Here is a 19,633-nt window from a genome sequence, read left to right on the forward strand (position 1 = left end):
CCTGAAAGTGATGAGCCAGCACTAGAGGGGTGGACAGAGATAGTGCTGGGCGGTAGCCATAATGGCTAATACACTGTCCACTCTAATCAGGATGAGACCTAGCACTTAAGGCTTAGGTAACGACTGCCTATCTGTCTTTTCCTTTCTTTCTTACTGTGCGTTTGTATGTCTCTCTATCGAGCTCTAAAAAAAAGACTGTTTTCCTATCTTTCACCCCCTTTGCATTTATTTTCTAAAATTAAAAAGTGTATTGCCAAGAACTTGGCGATAAGATACGCATCACAATACAGGGGTTATGATTGCAATATTGTAAGCAAGGCAATATACTGCAATTGTTTAAATCAAATTTTAGCCTTTGTATAAAAAAAAAAAACACATCTTATAAATTACAAAACTGCTATCTAGTTGGAGGGGTTAAAAAAAAAACAACACAAAAAAATATGCAAAAGCATTGCAAAAAAACAAAAAACAAACACTATTCCAAGCAATATTTCAATATATTTAAATATTTCCTACACCCACCTACACTAACACTGTTCTATTATTTATTGTTCACTGTAATTTTAACAACATTTAGCTCTATTTGAGGTCCAAAGTTACATGCAGTGTTAACCCAACTCCCTGAGTTCCGCTTGACTGGTTGAGCCCAGCATCCCTGCTAAACTTTACCCCCCTAAACTAACAGAAATTTAACAGGTCCATTCCTCTGTTTTTTTTCTTTGAGCAACAGAGTCACAAAATCTCATCTTTTTAAACTTGAGGAGAGCCAAACTCGCCCCCTGAAAGAACAGTCCACAAATTTTAGCTGGGCTGCTGCGTTTCTTCTTGTGTTATTACATTTGTACATCTGTCTGTACGTCTAAATGAATGAGATCAGATAAATAGCACTTATGAGTTTCCTCATAATATTGTCCTGATAGCACTCTTGCATCACTTTAGCTGTGGTTAGCCTGATACAAATGGTTTTGTTGGAAAAGAATATAGCTATAACATTATCACCTTCTCCTTGTTTCTACACTTATGTTCCACCTTTTCCGCTCTACTTTCTTGCTTAAATAATTACGTTAAAGTTCAGTTTTTTTTTTATATATTATAACAAACTGTAGTCCTGTCTCTGTTTCTCTGCATATTTTATACCCTGTCACCCTGTTCTTCAGTGGCCAGGACACTACAGGGCAACCACAGAGCAGTTATTATTTGGGTGGTGGGTCACTCTCAGCACTGCGGTGACGTGGTGGTAACAGCGTGTCAGTGTGTTATGCTGGTACGAGTGGAACAGACACAGCAGTGCTGCTGGAGTTTTTAACCACTGAATCCACTCACTGTTCACTGTATATTGTAGCTGTAAAGTCACAGAGACCAGAGTCCAGCAGTGACATTGAGGTGTTTAAAAAACTCCAGCAGCACTGCTGTGTCTGATCCACTCAGACCAGCACAACACACACACCCCATCATGCCAGGGTAGAGCTGAGAATGACCCACCACCCAAATAATTTCAACTATGTGGTGATCCTGTGTATTCCTCAGAGGTGCCTACATAAAGCCAAAGTTGGTCTTATTAACATGTAGTAGTTATTGATTATCTGTTAAACACAAAGATAGAAGAAAACGTCTTTGGCGCAAATTAATGTCTTAATTAAGAAAAAAATAACTACATAAACTGTTCTGTCAGACTTACAAGGTTTCATCTTTAACTTTACGGCTTTTGGAGATCAGTTCACCTTCCTCTCACTTAATTTTTCACCGAAACAGAAATTTTGCCCTGGTTTACCCAAACATTTACGCGCTACTGAACTTACTTGGAAAATAAAATTTCCACTCTTTCCCCGCCCCCACAATAAAATACATCCAAAAGCAAAATTTTTGAATAAAGCAGTAAATGATTACTGCAATGTCGAGAGGATGAACATGAATCACTGAAATTTCATACAAAAGTGCGAACAAAAAATGGAAATGTTATTTTTATATATTTAACAAATTTTATAGGGTTCTACGAATGGTTAAAGCAACCATTCTCTGCGATAATGTAGCATCATTTAATTGCAGTTTGGGCCATCTAAGTATGCCCTGCACCAATCATAAATGGCTCTAAATGACAACAGCTATAAACATTTCATTTGGTGCAGGCCCGGAGCGGGCACCCTGGGCTGAGGTTCATTAGTGTGTTAAAGGCTTTCCAGCCCTTCCCCCCAGCCTGTCCGGCACAGCTGAAGAGGCGTGAAGAGCACTGCAGCTCACTTGTTATTCCCTCCACATGAATACATGCTGGGGCTTCAACTGGTTTAAGGTTAGGAGCTCAAATTGTCCTAAAGGAAACTCCAGTGAATAAGACAAATAAGCCTTGTATACCTTTATATTTTTTGTCTTAGACTGAGCTGCCATCCTCTGTTTCTCTTGTCTCCTGCTTGCTGCAGAAGCCTATTAGCCAATCACTGGCTGTACTTTGGCCTCTTCCCGCCAGCTCCATCTTTCACACAGTGAAAGCAATGATCTGTGTCAAGGCTAAGGGCCTGTTTGGAGCACAGGTCAAGGCTCAGGTACAGTATAGGATGATGCGGGCTAGGGCTGGCTCTATTGGCCCACATTGTTCACCAGCTTCCTGATAGAAGCTTAAGGGCATTACGCTGCAAATAGGCCAAATGCAGTCCACAGCTTTGTGTTGGGAGGACGGAGAGCTGTTAGAGGACCAGGCCTCACGCTCTGTATACACTGTATACTCTGGTATGCTTTCAAAATGAGCCCCTGTGTGCCAAAACCAGCTACTACCAACTATCTAGTCTTATACAGCAGAACAGTTTATGACCCTGCATCCCCTGTATTACTCTCACCTGCCCCAGAGACTCTTAGAATAGCCGAGACAATAGATCTAAAGTAAATTCTTCATTTCTCATACAATTTATTTTTTATAATGTTTATCACTTTCAGTCTTTTGTTCATCTACTCCGTCTTTTTCTCTCTCTCTCTTTCTCCATCTGTCTCTTTGTCCGTGTAATGCTTTCCCTGCAACAATCCCACATCCCACAACAACAACAATCCCAGCAAATCCCAGCATCCATCCACAGCAACATGCCAACATATCCTACGCACTAGACTCGGCCTGGACTCTGTTCCTGGACCACTGATTCTACATCATCACATCTAGGCTACATCTCTATCCATCCTTCTCTCTGTACCTGAAGCGGTTCTGCTGGCTGAGCCGAACGGCGCCCCCCGGGGCTCCGGGGCCTCCGCTGCTGGCGTTGCAGACGCCGCCCGCGGACCCCCCTGCCGCTCCAGCCGAGAAAGAGGAATAGGAGGAGGAGGAGGAGCTGAGTGTCCGCAGGCGCCGTGCATCAACCCTGACTCTGTGGAGATTGTAGCAAGAGGTCGGCCTGTGCAAAGCCCTGCAACATCTCACCATTTCCCCGCCCCGCTCCACTGCTGTTGCTGCCGCTGCTTCAGGTTCCCTTGGCACATGATCATTGAGGAGAGATGCGTGTGCTCCACCAGCTTTAGCTCCCTCTCCCTCTTTCGCTCACGAGCTCCCTCTGGTCACTTGCCTCTTCTCGCCGGTGCTTCTCTGCTGCAAAGCTCCAAACCAAGCCCCCCCCTTCACAGCTCTTGGTCAGAGCCTGGCTATGCTGCACACGGCTCTCATTGGCTGGCTCTCTGCTGGATCCACCTCCTTTCCTAAGCTCCTGTCAGAGGCAAGGGCTCCTGGTGCAGCCAGGAGGATTGTGATTGGAAAAAGAGGCTCTGTGCAGAGGAGGGGTGATGGGTTTTTTTTCTAGAAAAAGACAATACAATCAAGCGTGTGCTCACTGGGCCCTGCACTCCCTGAACCCCTGATTCTTTCTTTCTCTCTTTTTTCTCTTTTTCGCTCTTGGATCCTAGAGGGTGGGGGGAACAGCTTAATGCTGGGCCGAGCTGTTCAAATATATCTTCGTTCAGTAGTCTAGCTCAAAAAGCAGCTCTAACTAAGAAAGGGAAGGACTTTTGTAAGCTGTTAACCACACTTGCATAAAGAGAGCAACCTCTCATACATTCACACGCATGCTCTCAACTATAAATGATGCACAGGAGAAGTCATGCAAAAATTGTGTTTTTTTTTTTTTTTAAACATTTATATAGAAGAACATTTGATCTGCAAATATTGAGATGGAAGTAATATAACTAAACACATACAATAAAAAATAAATGTCTTTAGATAATTGCTAAAAGTATTATTTGTAATTGATAGAAATGTATGTTTTGTAAGGAAAAAGTTAGGACACTCATATATTAATACTTACTACAGTTTATTTTGCAATTTTTGCTTTTATATATATATATATATATATATATATATATATATATATATATATATATATCATAATATTCTTAAAAATAAAATAATTGTCACCAGATTATACAACAGTCACAAAAAATCTATTATCCGACCTAATGATATTAATAATGCACGCTGGAGTAACATAAATGATACTGTGTAAACGGTAGACACTTCATTAGAAAGGAAAACTGTGTGTGAATGACCTGTTTCACCTCAAGCAGCAAAAATGTTGCAGCATTTAATATAAATCCTATGTTATTAATCTCAGGTTATAGCAAAAATAAACCAACTTTAATTTATATTATTAACACTTTTAAAACATTTACATTTTAGTTTTATTATCTCAAATTTTTTTACTTTCTCAATATTCAAAGCCCTCCTGTTTATTTATTTTTTTTAAATAGACAAAGATTTTAATGGCTGTACTTTGAATTGCGTGGTTAATTGTATCTTTTCATGTAAGTTTTCAATGTTTTTAAGTGACACTTCACAGGTTCTTACTTACTCTAAATGATCTAAATGATTACTGGTGAAGACATGCCTCCATGTGGTGTTAGGACATAATTAGAAAGAGAATCTAAGCCAAACTTTTCTTAATAATTATAAAAGATTCTCAACAGACCACAGAACAGCTTAAACAGTGGTTGGGGAATAATAGATACTCAAAAAAGTACCAAGGACGTATTCCCAGTGCTAGTAATCTAAATAATCCACAATATATATTAAGATAGCATACATTCTGCAAAGTAAATATTATTGGAATGCTTAAAAAAACGTACAATTAAGATCAACAGAAAAAACAAATCTGTATTTCAGCTTCCCTGCCATGTTTCCGTACTATTACAGCACATACCGAAACAATACGAGGTATGAAAAGTATGTTAAAAAAGGAAATCATATGATCAAGTGTAAAAGTGCTTCCTTCCTCTATAGAAAGAGATGGTTCTGAGAAAGTAACAGAACTAAAACACGTACTTTTATTCTACAACAGCTTTTAATAAATGAACTAAATGTAACTGAAGTATGAGTACATTCAGGTTTCAGTGATGTCTCGGGTTAATACACATTAATCCACACTGTCCATATACATTTCTCTGCTTTCTAACATTTATCACCACATTCAAAACTTTAACACAATTTCTAACAATAAACACATTAAAATCTAATTAAAATGTCTAAAACTAAAGAGAATTTATAGTTTGAGACTTACTTTCACTCCGAGTCCTTCAACTCAGAGACAAAACCGATCTACGGGAAGTTCATCCCCTCTTTCCTGTCTAACAGAGCCAACTCGTGAGTCACTTCTGTACACTGTGCTCTGCTTACACGCCCTTTAACTGTCTCTAGGGGTGACATCATCACATGACTGCTTGACCAATGAGTGAAGGGTCTCACTTCCTATTTAGCGTCAGTTAGGAAGAGAGGCTGAAGAGTGAACAGATAAAAGTAGAACAAAAAACGGATTAATAATTAAACAGCAACCTTTCAAACATCCTCTCTGATAGTTTGCAGATAAGGGGATGTGGGAGGGGCTTGATTGTTGTATAAATGAGCCAAATTACTAACTTAAACAGGCACCATTCAAAACTGTTTATGTTTATGAAGCATCACACAGGCTTATATAAGAGTGACCTTGGCTTTACAATCACTTTACCATCACTTTACAGTCAGTTTACAGTCACACTGTAGTTACTATAGTGTTAAATTGGATTCAGAATTATTTGTAGGAAATTTAGTATCTCAGAGCTGACACCATTTTAATCCTAGAAATTATATCATTAAATATTTTTCTTAACTAAGGAAAGCCCATCAACATGAACGAACCGGAACTTTCAAAATTGTTAATTCAATATTTATTTTCAAGTCTAGATAGGCCTGTCACGATAAGAATTTTTTGTGGACGATATATTGTCCCACAAATTATTGCCATACACAATATTTTTGTCTTTTGGAGACTATTAAATGCCACTGACACAATGATAACAGGATAACATTAAATACACGTTTTAAAGACAACTAAATTTGAATGAATCATTTTCTATAATTAGTTTGGGAATTATATCCTTTTTCCTTTACCTACTGCAATCCACACTGTGTTTATGGAGTCACAGGTATTGAAGCATGACTGGCTAAAATACTGTTCACTGTTGTAAATGTGAACAAACATACAAATAAACACAGTAGACGATATCATGATTAACTTACATTAAATAATAATTTGGTAATGTTAATTTATTGTATGATAAATCAATATTGCAATTTTTGTGACAGGCCGAACTGTAGACCATGTTCATTTGAATTTATTTTTGAATATTTGCGCTGAAGGGTGTGATTGGAGATAACCACACCTTCACACTCTTATTCTTAAATGTTTTATACATTTATATATACAGTTATTATTTTCACTATTCACGTTATAATTCACTTAATAACCTTATGATCTCTGCTCTCTTTTTAACTGTCACTATGACAAGGCTTTGGAGGTTGTTTTTACTTTTTCAGGAATCAGGAAGGTCAGAGTGTTTTCATCAACAATGAGAGCTGTGAGGAGAACGTGACCCTGAGTGGCAGAGAAGCTTCACTGCTTTTCTGCTGTTCTGGGACCAGTGCATATGAACTAGGAGACAACAAGCTCTCTGAGTGAAGTGCTGGGAACCTCTCCTCAGATAGCCAGCGCATGCCTGTTCTACACGGCGTAAAGTCACACACAGGCCAGAAGATCTTTGCATCCACTCTTTTCCTCTGTTTCCTCTTCTCACAGACTTTAGGACACTTAAGGACTGTCTGCTGTGTTCATGAAGGACACAGTGCTGAACAACATCATGATAAGAACCTGTTGCTCAGACAGGCTGGAGCGGATCACGTCATTGGAACTGGACAACAAACTGTTTACTGGACTCTGCTGACGTAATCTGTCCAATCACGTCATTTGCAAAATGTATAACTGCTTAGATGAAGTCTGAGGAGTTCTCTCTGTCCCTCGACTGGCTTTAGTTTCTTTCTCTTTCTCTCCCTCTATCTCTCCCTCTATCTCTCCCTCTATCTCTATCTCTATCTCTATCTCTATCTCTATCTCTATCTCTATCTCTATCTCTATCTCTATCTCTATCTCTATCTCTATCTCTCCCTCTCCCTCTCCCTCTCCCTCTCCCTCTCCCTCTCCCTCTCCCTCTCCCTCTCCCTGTCCCTCTCCCTCTCCCTGTCCCTCTCTCTCTCTCTCTCTCTCTCTCTCTCTCTCTCTCTCTCTCTCTCTCTCTCCCTCCCTCTCTCTCTCTCCCTCCCTCTCTCTCTCTCCCTCCCTCTCTCTCTCTCCCTCTCTCCCTCTCTCTCCCTCTCCCTCTCCCTCTCCCTCTCCCTCTCCCTCCCTCTCCCTCTTCTCTCTCTCTCTCTCTCTCTCTCTCTCTCTCTCTCTCTCTCTCTCTCTCTCTCTCTCTCTCTCTCTCTCTCTCTCTCTCTCTCTCTCTCTCTCTCTCTCTCTCTCTCTCTCTCTCTCTCTCTCTCTCTCTGGGTTGCGAATGTGTTGATCTATCGAGATTGTATTCGTTGATGTACTTTTACTCTTTTCTAATATATATCTATTAATTTTTGTTCCTTTTATATATCTGTAATGCTGAAACTATTTTTCAAGTAAACTTTAATATATTTTAAATTCTAAGCTCTGACTCATTGGTCATCATTTCATGTTCTGAGATTTCTCACATCCGAGTTTTATCTAAGTCATGCTGTGGTAAATTACCCTACAGCGCAAATGCATTTCTGACCCTTTTGTTAACTTCTCCAGAAATAATATACCAGAGTATCTATAAAATGAGGTTATAACACAGAATAAGGAGATAACATCAAACACTGAAAACAAGAAGTAAGTATCCCATAATACACTTATTCTCTGGTGTAGACCCTTAACGACCGTCCAACCCAACACCAAAAGTAGAACCACCACAACAAATCCCATTTATCTACAAACAAATATAATGCATGCGCACACACACCTATAAACGCACAACAAAGAAGAGTGGTGACCAAAGAGCATGCTGGGAGTGAAGCAAAATCAAGAGGCAGAGCCATTGAGACACAATAAAGTGTGGGGGGATTAACTTTAACATAAAAATAACGAACATAACACCAACTCTGTGGACAGTTTAACACTGACTGTTGTTAAAATAACTCTAAGGGAGTTTTTACCCTGTGGATTGTACTGTGTACCTGAAAATGCTTTGTTATATTCTTATAGCCTTCTGCTTTTTAAGCATCACTTATTTTAACTGTTAGAGTGGCCAAACATTTGTGATGTTTTTTCCCCTAATCTTGTAACAGTTTAAAACTGTGACTAAACTCAACTATATTAGCATTAAAAAAGAAATATATTATCACTGACTTGTGACAATTTATGACAAATTAACAAAACTATTTTTAACAAAGGTTGAGCAGAACTTTTGCATCACCATTTCTCGCTCTGCTACCAGAACCAGAGATCTACTATTTGGCTGCTCTGGCTGTTGGCTGTGAGGGTAAGACTGTAGCAGCACTGACCCAGACTTTATTTCTGCAAACCTGTCTCAAAGAGCAGCTTGAGACTGTTCTCATTACGATTCTGCGCTGGACTCAGCCCACTTCTCCTCGGAGAAGAAATCTGGCCATTGTTCCTAGACCAGTTAGTTAGTGTGTCTGCTTTCGAGAGTTGGGAGTCTGTCTGCGTTTGAATGTGTTGGTGTACAGCAGCAGACTTGACGGTTGAGACAGATTTTGGTTGTTATATATGTGTGTGCGTGTGTGTATGTGTGTGTGTGAGTGTGTGTGTGTGTGTTGCATTATTGCGCCAGAACGCAATGTGTTGCAGCGAGTTTCTGATACCCTGCCAGCAGAGTTTGGTTTTGTGTCACTCTGACAGAAACACATGCTTTCATGTCAGAGTCAAATCTGTTTAGTCTACAGCAATAGATAAAGGAATGAGCACACTTGCTTCTTTTTGTGAAAATGCCTATTTTTGAAATCAGCATCAGTGTACAAAACATAACAAGCATCAAAACAATATTCAGAATAATTTTAATGGGCCTTCTTCAAAACGCTTCCTCAAAATAACCACCCATTAATAGCAGCTTTATAAGCACAAAGCTCTTATTAAACAACTTTTAGAAAGAGTCACCAAAACACTTCCAATCCCACAAGTGATCTGCAGGAGTGTAAAGACCTCCAGGGCATTTATAGTTTATCTATACTAAAAGGGAAAAATTAAGTAGTAATGTCCGGGTCATTTTTTTTTGTCTTATGAGCAGAGTTCTGTAATACTGAGTATCAGCCAAAACGAATCAGATCAGATTTGTGTTTTTATAATATCGTGTAATAGTTGTATAATAGTTTGATTATTTTCGTAGTTTCGTATTTTAATATGCAATGAAATGCGCTGCTAATTAATACTGAGGTAAAAATCACTATTTTTAATAATACATTACATAATGAGACAATCTGGACAAATTAGATTTTCTATAGCATATGTTAATTAGCATTAGCTTCAATTCTCTATTTTCTTCTAATCCTCTATTCTAAATGCACTATTGAGTGGTGGTTTAAAAAAAGAGAAAGGTGGTAAAATGTGAGTAAAACTAGTTTTTCTGCAGAAGTTTTACATGCTTTCAGACATTAGGTAAAATAGTTTCATATTCCAGACTCTAGTTCAAGTCCTCAATTTACCAATAACGTCCAAAAATGATGCCTTGAGGACACTAGATGGCACTCTGAACACTGTGGTTAAAACTAGGGATGTACGATATGGACAAAAAGCATGGTGCAATAACGTAGTTGGATATCCCGATCCCAATGTGAGATCCAATCAATTAAGATTAAAGTTAGTTTAAGCTTCTTAAAAGTTATTCATCCCTTGATTTGGCTGCACCCTTTTTTTCAAGGAAAAGAAGAAGCATGGTCACTGGGTTGTGCACTTTAACCATGTGGCACCACTCTGCCAGTTCAAACTGTGGGTGTCCAGTGTGACATGGTCAAAATCAGTCAACAAATCCACGCTGGAGGTATGAGATTGTGTGATGTAATATTGCATAATAAAACAGATAAGGTAGGACATACGATCCTGATAAGGCCTTAAATAAACCAGGGAAATTCCCCAAACAAAGCCGGCCTATCAGATGCCATTTACAGCCTGAGAGACGCTCACCCCAGTCTCAGGTCATTCTAGAAAGTGATATAACTATCATGGTTGCAGTGTGATTAAATACTAGCCACCCACACGCTACCTTTAACTTATTCAGGTTTTAACAAATTTTAAAACTGTTACACTACAGTTATGATTCTGACTCATTTTAATCCATCAAAATCTGCTTTAAAACAGACACCAAAAGATAGAAATGAACCCTACCAGACCCTATTCCAATCTGTTCAGCTAGCCAAAAGCACATCAGTAGAACCCAGAGAGGACAGTAAACCACAAGCAAATTATTGCATTCTATTAAAGTTACACATTTACAAAACTAAAATCTAGAAGTAGAAGTAGAGTAAGGTTGACAAGGCAATGCGGGGCTCCTGTGAGCTGTCACAGTGATGTAAACCAGCAAATAAAAACTGATCTATTTTTTTTGGCCAAAGAAAAAAAAAAAACGTGTTTCATTTTAAATAATAGGATTTTCAACAGGATTGTAAAAGAACACTGAAGCATTTTTCACTCAATATCACCCAATATCAATATCAACAAATGAAAACAGATTTAGTATTTCTCTACCTGTAGAAGCCAAATTTAAGCAACGGCAAAACAATGTTAAATTGTGTTTAAATTTTTACATAGTTATATAAAAAAAGATCGCTACACGGAAGTGATAAACTATAAATCTGAAATACTTGGCTCTTTACTGGAAAAAGAAAACACCCCATAACATAACAGGGCAGTAAAATGGGCCAATTTCAAAACCTCAAAACCGTTACATAATCTGTTGTATGTTATTAAGTGATAAGTATGCCAAGAGCTAAGCTAAAAACTAAATGTACAAGACCCCATTACATCTGTTTAGCTAGCTAACCGCACATCATGTCAACTGGACAACAAGAAATCCCATAGAGGACATTAACACTATCTGGTACCGGTAAGAATTTAGACAATTTTATATAGTACTGGGATATATTTTGCAATTATGCTTTTCTGTTTGTTCAATGCTTAAACAATAGCCAAATGCTTGTTTCATCACAGAATGTGCAATAAGTTATTTTCAAATGAATGATGTGCACTAGCTTTTGGATAATAAATAAATACAATCTTACAATATTACCCCTACTACCCATTAAGGCTCATGCAAAACATAATTGCGTTGTCCTTGGTAGTTCTAGGCTAGGCTGGGTTGGACCCAGTTAAACAACGCTGCTGTAAGTTGTCACAGTGATATACACTACCCAATAAACACAGAGCTTAATTTTTCTATAAGCCCACCATAAAAAAACAGCTTATTTAATTCTAAGTAAAATAACAGGATTCTAAACAGCATCTGGGTTTTTGTTCACCCCAACCACCAAATCACAGACACCTACTATTTATACATCAAAAACAAGCTAAAATACACCATAAATGCATTCCGGGGCACATTCAAAAACTTTTAGAAGAATAGTGGCTTATTGAAGAGACCTTAAAAAGGGAAACAGGGAGGTCTTTAAACTGTCAGTCACAGAAATTAGGTTTGCAGTACTGAAAAAGGACAACAGTTAAGAACACAATGCAGACCTAAATAAAAGTCAGTTAGGTTTTATCTAGGAAGAACAACAAATAGCCATCTCAACCCAAAGGTGCAAAATGTCAGTGAAGTCATTAATGTAACATTGTATACACAAGGTCGTGTCAACCTTTCTGAGAAAAGCTCCATGTTAATGTTTACATACTGCCCCCAGGCAAACAGCTGCATCAGCCCTGCTCGCACACAATTAATCAGCTCTTAGCTCAAAGCTCTTATAAAAGACAGCTTTTGGTCTCAAAATAATTGCTTTTAATTAATCAATATCCAATAATATTCAATTGCAATACAATCCTCATGTTTATATTAATAAAACTAATTAATGTATTTATTTATTTGATATTTTGAAATCAACATTGATACTATTAATATATGAAGCATTATTAAGTCAACAAAAAAATTAGTTGCATTAGTCCATTAGATGGAAGGGTGAATAAAAATTCACAGATTTCCTATGACACAGCCATGCACACAGACACACACACACAGACACACACACACACACACACCCTGAGCCTCAGCTCTGCATGTACAATATCTCAGTATCCAAAGACATTGGCTAACTTTAAAATGGAGATTTCTAAGACGGTCAAGACGCTGCTCCAGTTCTACTCAAGAGCATTGCACAAACTGTCAGCAGAAATAGCAGACAGTCTGAGGACACGTGATGAGCATTGTTGAGTGCTGAGAACAAGCCCTGGTGTTTCACTATGGGCTGGTTTCACAACAGTGTCTGCCCTAAGCTGGCCAGAACTGCAGCTGAAATAAGAAGTGTAATACCAAAAAATGCAGCGTAAAACCCCTGCTCACAAGCTGTAAGCAGAGCTCAGTCCTACCTGTAACTCATTGGCAACGCGAGGAGGCACCTCAATTCCCAGCTTCTGCAGCTCTCGGTCTTTGTATCGTCCATACTGGTCATAGCCAAGGTAGCCACTTCCAGTTGCAATTAAAATAGGAAGTGGCCGCATACGAGCCTGTAGGCCTGGGAAGCCTGAATCAAGAAAAATACAGAAGATATCGACAAATCACAAATGCGAACATGAAAACCATTCACATAGAAATAAATAAAACATTCTGTACTTGAACCTCACACTACTACACAGATAACAAAACTAGATTAAAAGGTAGCGATGCACCAATGTGGAAATTCTGGACCAATGCTGATATCACATGTATATATCAGCCAATGATGATTCCAATACTGCTATACACATGTGTATCTTACAGAGAGACTACACACCAATGTAACATTTATTTGCCTTATATTTTAGCTTTCAACCACCTGTATGGAAACAGGTGAGAAATTTGTTTTCACATTTATTTATCTAACTGGTTCTTATATAGACTAGTCACAGTTTTAAACTCTCTTTTTTTAAATAACAGGTTAAATAAAAGAATACTGAAACTAATAAAAATAAAGAATTTTAAAAAATCTTAAAAAGCATTGGTTTTAAAAGTTGCAGCCAGCTCGTTTTTTTTTTCGAGCAAACAATAAATGGAAGCCAATTTTGGCTTGAAATATTAGACAAGTAGGCTGATGCTGATGCAACTAAGCAAAAAAGCAATTATCGGTCAAAACCAATGCAATACATTTTTTATCTCTAGGTAAAGTTACAATTTTTAAACAGGACTAAAACAGTGTACAATCAAAATAGCTTTCTGTTGGCAACTTTTCACAAGATAAATTGTTGACCATGATGAGCGGTTTCGCATTTGCAACTTCCAGAGCAAATAAATTATTTCTGCAAATTTACTACTTGTAAAATGTTACCCATGTCTACAGACAACCAGTTATTCCACAGTGACTCTAAATAACCAAATTAATTTTTAAGACAGAAACACAAAACCTGTGTCACGAAACTGTATCATAATTGTAATTTTTACTATATATGGTAATTAAGGTAGCCAGCATGCTGTAGTAAAGCAAGCTGTAGTAAAGCCCAAAAAATAGGCAGTGACCTTTAAGTTTTTGCCAGTGCCTATATTTTCAATTTGGTGGGAAAACCAAAAACCTTGCAGAGCGGGTAGAGGAGGACCTGATCATGTGACTGGCCATGGTATTGGGTTACAGAAGCATTACCAGAGTGCAGTAGAAAGAAAATATTAATATCAATCTACACAGATTTCTCTCCAGAAAACTGTTTATTTGGGTGAGTAAAGCTCTTCCATTTATTTACAGAAAGCTTAGATAAGGCTGGAGCATTAGCAATAGCCGCTAACCCCTAGCGCTAGCCGCAGTTGTGGCTAGTAAATGCGCCCAACAGCACTACACTGAGGAACCCTGAGATTTCCGGTAAGCCAGGGAGATATTAGCTAGCTGTTCATGCCACTTAGCTTGTTTTAACGTGGTAAATGCGCAGATTACAGTCCAATATACTCACCTCTGAACTGTGAAAGAGCTAGAGCTGCAGTTAGCGGCTAATGCTAATACTGCTCCAGCAGTGCTAGCCTGGGATAGCAGCAGGCTACAGGCCGATAATAGTCACAAGTATAGAAAGAAAGAGCTAGCACTTAATGCGGATAGCAGCTAATGCTAATACTGCTCCAGTCTTCACAGAAACTTCACTGAAACTCCTGTATATTTAGCGGACTTCAGCTACACTTCAGTGGAGTGGCTTTACTGCTCCTTGCAATCTGGCTGGTAAAATTCATACATAAGGAGTGCTGAATTATAAGGCGCACTGGCGATTTTTAAGAAAAATAAAAAAATAATTTTAAGTGCACCTTATAGTGCAGAAAACAGTTGTTGCAGCCCTAATTCAGATAATTTTACAATCTTTTAAACATTTCCAAAATGCAGTTCGCTAAAGGCTTAGAAGTCAACCCAAGTGGTCTGACAATGGTTTACTGGTGTTTTCTGGCAAATTTAATAAAAAATAAGTCCCACTTTTTATGTTCTAGGTTAGCACTAATGGCATTGTTCCAAGTTAGCATTGTCAGCAATACCAGTTAAAAACAAAGCGTTATACAGAATTCTGGGCATTTAAACACCAAGAAAACATGATTACAGATAGTTTTAGGACAGTACTGCATGTATGACTGATTTAAATAGCCTCAAAGAGATAGAAGTGATAATAAACTGCAAAATACCAGAGCTGGTTTAAAGAGAGCCTGGCCATTTTATATTTGCCACGTTGCTTATTAGAAAATGAAGGCAAATTATGTAAAGGGTCTAACAACTTGTCCAGGATATTATTTTCAGAAAGTAGAATGATGTACTTCAATAAAAATATATACATTTCTATTTTTATATATGAGTTTTGGAAATGAAGACACTCAGTTAGCATTACTGCTAAGGGGCTGACTGGTTGGTGAGCTGATACTGGAGTTACAGTCATAAGTATATAATTAAGTATATAATTGGAGTTAAAAAGTCTTTAATTATTAAATTACATCAGCAGTTCTAAAACATCTGATGTTCTGTGTTAAGGAAAATTTTTAAAGTGTAAAAATATATGATTTTGCACAAACTTTTCCATATAAACCTACTAATTTTGGACTTAATACATTCAAGCAAAACAAAAAAAAGTGTGTTATAATAGCTGCTACTGCCACATTATGTGTGGTATTCTTTCTATACTGACATTTAGTATATTAAAGGAAAAAAAAAACAGGCCATACTGAAAACTGAGGTGACACTTCCACCTGCTGGTAATTTATAGGAACTGCATCCCACTGCATTCTCACACTGAGCAAGAAACTCACTTCACCACAAAATTAAACCAACACTAAAACCAACTTTTACACCGACCGTGACCCAGTGAACAGGCTTAAAATAGTGACACTTACCTTTCACACGGGAGCATAGTGTTTTCTTCTGACTCCTTCCCAGCCCACTGGAACTGAAGAGACTGCAAACAGACAGTTTATTTCCATTTATTACAATATAAAAAAAATCTTTCAACTCAATAAGCCAGACAGCTTCTAATGTTAGTATGGGTACCACACATACTAGTGCATATCAAAAAAAGAATATCATTAAAAAGTTAAATTATTTCAGCAATTCAGTTCAAAATGTGAACTTAATATATTATATAGATGTAGTACACATGGATTAATCTATTTAAGGTGTTTGATTTCTTTTAAATGTTGATTATTATGGCTTACAGCCAATAAAAACCAAAAATCAGTATCTCAGAAAATTTTAATATTATTTAAGACCAAATGATATAACACAGTGGATTAAAACCAGCAGATGGCATTGTTCTCCAAACCATCACAGATCATCAGTAAATTTTGCATTTCATTTGGAAATCAAGGGAGCAGAGTCTGGAGGAAAAGTGGAGAGAGACACAGTCCAAGCTGCTTGAGGTCTAGTGTAAAGTTTCTACAATCAGTGACGGTTTGAAGAGACATGTCATCTGCTGGTGTTGATCCACTGTGTTTTATTATCAAGTCTAAAGTCAGTACAGTGTTTTCCCACAAAATCTTACAGCACTTCTTGCTTCCCTCTGCGGACAACTTTTATAGAGATGCAGCAATCAACAATAATAAAATAAATAAACACTTTAAATAGATCACTCTGTGTGTAATACATCTATGGCATATTCCACTGAATCTGTGTCATTTCTGTCCCCAGGAAATTACATGCATACATGTGCACAAGAAATAATTGTAAAATATATTTTATCATTAAGCATAGTGTCTTGTACATTGACCTAAGAGCAAAAGTAATAAAAACATTAATAATAAATACTTAGAACGCTAAAAAAATAGCATTTGTTACATGTCCTCACTCTCTAACTTAAAACTTTACCATGAAATATAATTATTAAAAACCTTCAGAGATTTTTTGCATTGTTGTGTGATTCCAAATCCCATTTATGCTTTCAAAATATTTGTTTTTCTGTATCTTTTCTTAACTATGACTGACGAGGTCAATCTCAACGTTTTGTTACCTAAATTACATTTTTTTTAATAAAATGTACTAGAATGTTTTAGTTCCTGTTACATTCAGTCCTGTTACTTTTTTATGTTTTAAGTAACAGGAATGAGTGCCAGTAACATGAATAAGTGCCAGCAACAGGAGTGAGTGCCAGTAACATGAATGAGTGTCAGTAACAGGAGTGAGTGCCAGTAACATGAATGAGTGTCAGTAACAGGAGTGAGTGCCAGTAACATGAATGAGTGTCAGTAACAGGAGTGAGTGCCAGTAACATGAATGAGTGTCAGTAACAGGAGTGAGTGTCAGTAACAGGAGTGAGTGCCAGTAACATGAATGATTGTCAGTAACAGGAGTGAGTGCCAGTAACATGAATGAGTGCCAGTAACAGGAGTGAGTGCCAGTAACATGAATGAGTGCCAGTAACAGGAGTGAGTGCCAGTAACATGAATGAGTGCCAGTAACATGAATGAGTGCCAGTAACAGGAGTGAGTGCCAGTAACATGAATGAGTGCCAGTAACAGGAGTGAGTGCCAGTAACATGAATGAGTGTCAGTAACAGGAGTGAGTGCCAGTAACATGAATGAGTGTCAGTAACAGGAGTGAGTGCCAGTAACATGAATGAGTGCCAGTAACAGGAGTGAGTGCCAGTAACATGAATGAGTGCCAGTAACAGGAGTGAGTGCCAGTAACATGAATGAGTGCCAGTAACAGGAGTGAGTGCCAGTAACATGAATGAGTGTCAGTAACAGGAGTGAGTGCCAGTAACATGAATGAGTGCCAGTAACAGGAGTGAGTGCCAGTAACATGAATGAGTGCCAGTAACAGGAGTGAGTGCCAGTAACAGGAGTAAGTGCCGGCAACAGGAATGAGTGCCAGTAACAGGAGTGAGTGCCAGTAACAGGAGTGAGTGCCGGCAACAGGAGTGAGTGCCGGCAACAGGAGTGAGTGCCGGCAACAGGAGTGAGTGACAGTAACACGAATTAGCATTTTGCCCTTGTTTATTGATTTAATAATGTGAATATTAGTTAATGCAAACTACTTTTTTTCATAATTTATCAATTTATTTAATAAACTGCAAGATAATACATTTGATCAATTTCAGGTTTGGGTCTTTTTAATATAATAAAAAAGCTATGCATATTTTAGAAAAATACAATGTGCATGCACATATAGTGATTTTTTTTGTCATAAATATGAATTATTTAAACATGCAGTCAACCATTTATTTAAAATAAATATTTTATTCAAGTTTAATCAAAGAAATTAGTGGATTAGCTACCTGAGTTTGACCAGTACATGTTTTGAATAGTTAAATACATATGTTATTAGATTCAGTAGTAAAATAAAAGACACAAAATGAGTTACAACAAGCAAATGTCACTTATTTGGTGAAACGGCCCCTATATAATGTGTTTTCACATTTTGAACTGAATTACTAAAATGAAATGATACTCTACTAGTATATAAGACAGAAAGCTCCATTGTAAAGGAGACTCCTGCATCTTGAAGGCAGCTCAGCTCAGCACTTCCTCCTCCTGTGGCAGATTCAGTACCTGCAGTCTCTCAGGTCATGTGTTCAGTATTCAGTACTTCTTTAATCTTAATCTAAACCTGTAGGGTCACGGAATAAACGCTGCTGTGCAGCAGAACTTTCCATTCACAGCGCGGATATGATACTCACCCGGCTCCTCTTCGCAGCCCTGCACACAGGAAGAAGCGCACCTTCAGTAAGGGAGCTGCCATGCTGCCTGGAAGCTTGAACGGACGGACGGTCACGAGGGTCAGAGTCTGCGCACAACCGCAGATCTACAGCAGCTCCGCCCCGCAGCTCATTACAGGAGATGATCTGTAGATCAGCGTTTCCTCCGCCTTTCCTCACGGTTTCCTCTGAGTTATAGACGCTGCTGCTGAGAACTGCTGCCTCTCACTGTCCAAACACGGTATTTATACATTATATTACTCTTATTTAATAACATTTATTTACAGGAATATTTACCCAAATCAGTTAATAAGCAAACGTTGTAAAAACGTGACTGAATAAAAATAATTAATAAAACCTAAATAAATAGTTAGTTCAAATCAAATAAATGTAATATATGATTAAAACATGTAAAGGGTTGGAACTAGATCTGTGAAGAAAAATACAGAGACAAACAAAATGTTTTCATATATAAAAAAACCTCTTACACTGTGAATTTTAGAAAATAAATAAATCAATTATAAATAATAAAAGGAAAAAATGTCTCAATGTATATACATTCAATCATATTTGATCAAAATAGCAAAATAGCACTAATAAGTAAAACAAATAATTAGAATTTGATATAAAAATGAATTTCATTTCTGACTGAAAAAATCTGAATTATGATGTATTCTGACTTGTAACATTTTTAATTTTTGTATAAATTATCAATTTATTTTTTATTTATTTGTATAGCTCTCAAAATGCAGAAATAGTATAACAGAATTACACAAACAATTTGAAGAATTAATTTGCAAAAACAGTAAGTGCTATCTTTTAAACACACAAAGAATCTTTTTGTTATACAATCACTTTGTTATACACCTGGCCAACATAAAACATATATATTTTGTTTTCAGTGTATTCTCTTGTTTATTTCCTTATAAAAAGAAATCCTAATTTTAATCTAGTTTTTAATGGAGACGTTTCTCTCTTATTTTGTCAGACCTTAGTCTTGATTTTTTACTAAACTGCCT

General features: G+C 37.5%; 1 protein-coding gene across 4 annotated transcripts in view; it reads right to left on the reverse strand.

Moving 5' to 3' along the window:
• pisd (phosphatidylserine decarboxylase) overlaps window positions 1-18,698 on the reverse strand; it is a 38,729-nt gene extending 20,031 nt beyond the window's left edge. The window contains exons 1-3 of one of the 4 annotated variants that reach the window (XM_007231421.4): window positions 18,597-18,698; window positions 15,820-15,881; window positions 12,867-13,021 (exon numbers count right to left, since the gene is read on the reverse strand). In XM_007231421.4, the coding sequence (XP_007231483.1) occupies window positions 12,867-13,021; window positions 15,820-15,881; window positions 18,597-18,658 (279 nt within the window). In that variant the 5' untranslated portion in view covers window positions 18,659-18,698. Of the gene's footprint in view, window positions 1-3,173; window positions 3,767-5,519; window positions 5,617-12,866; window positions 13,022-15,819; window positions 15,882-18,596 lie in introns of those variants that run through there. The other 3 variants (XM_007231420.3, XM_007231422.4, XM_022667787.2) reach the window with 3 other exon arrangements.
• Between the last annotated feature and the right edge of the window lie 935 nt (window positions 18,699-19,633).

The sequence above is a fragment of the Astyanax mexicanus genome, chromosome 1 (assembly GCF_023375975.1).
Source record: "Astyanax mexicanus isolate ESR-SI-001 chromosome 1, AstMex3_surface, whole genome shotgun sequence".
Classification (NCBI taxonomy): domain Eukaryota; kingdom Metazoa; phylum Chordata; class Actinopteri; order Characiformes; family Acestrorhamphidae; genus Astyanax; species Astyanax mexicanus.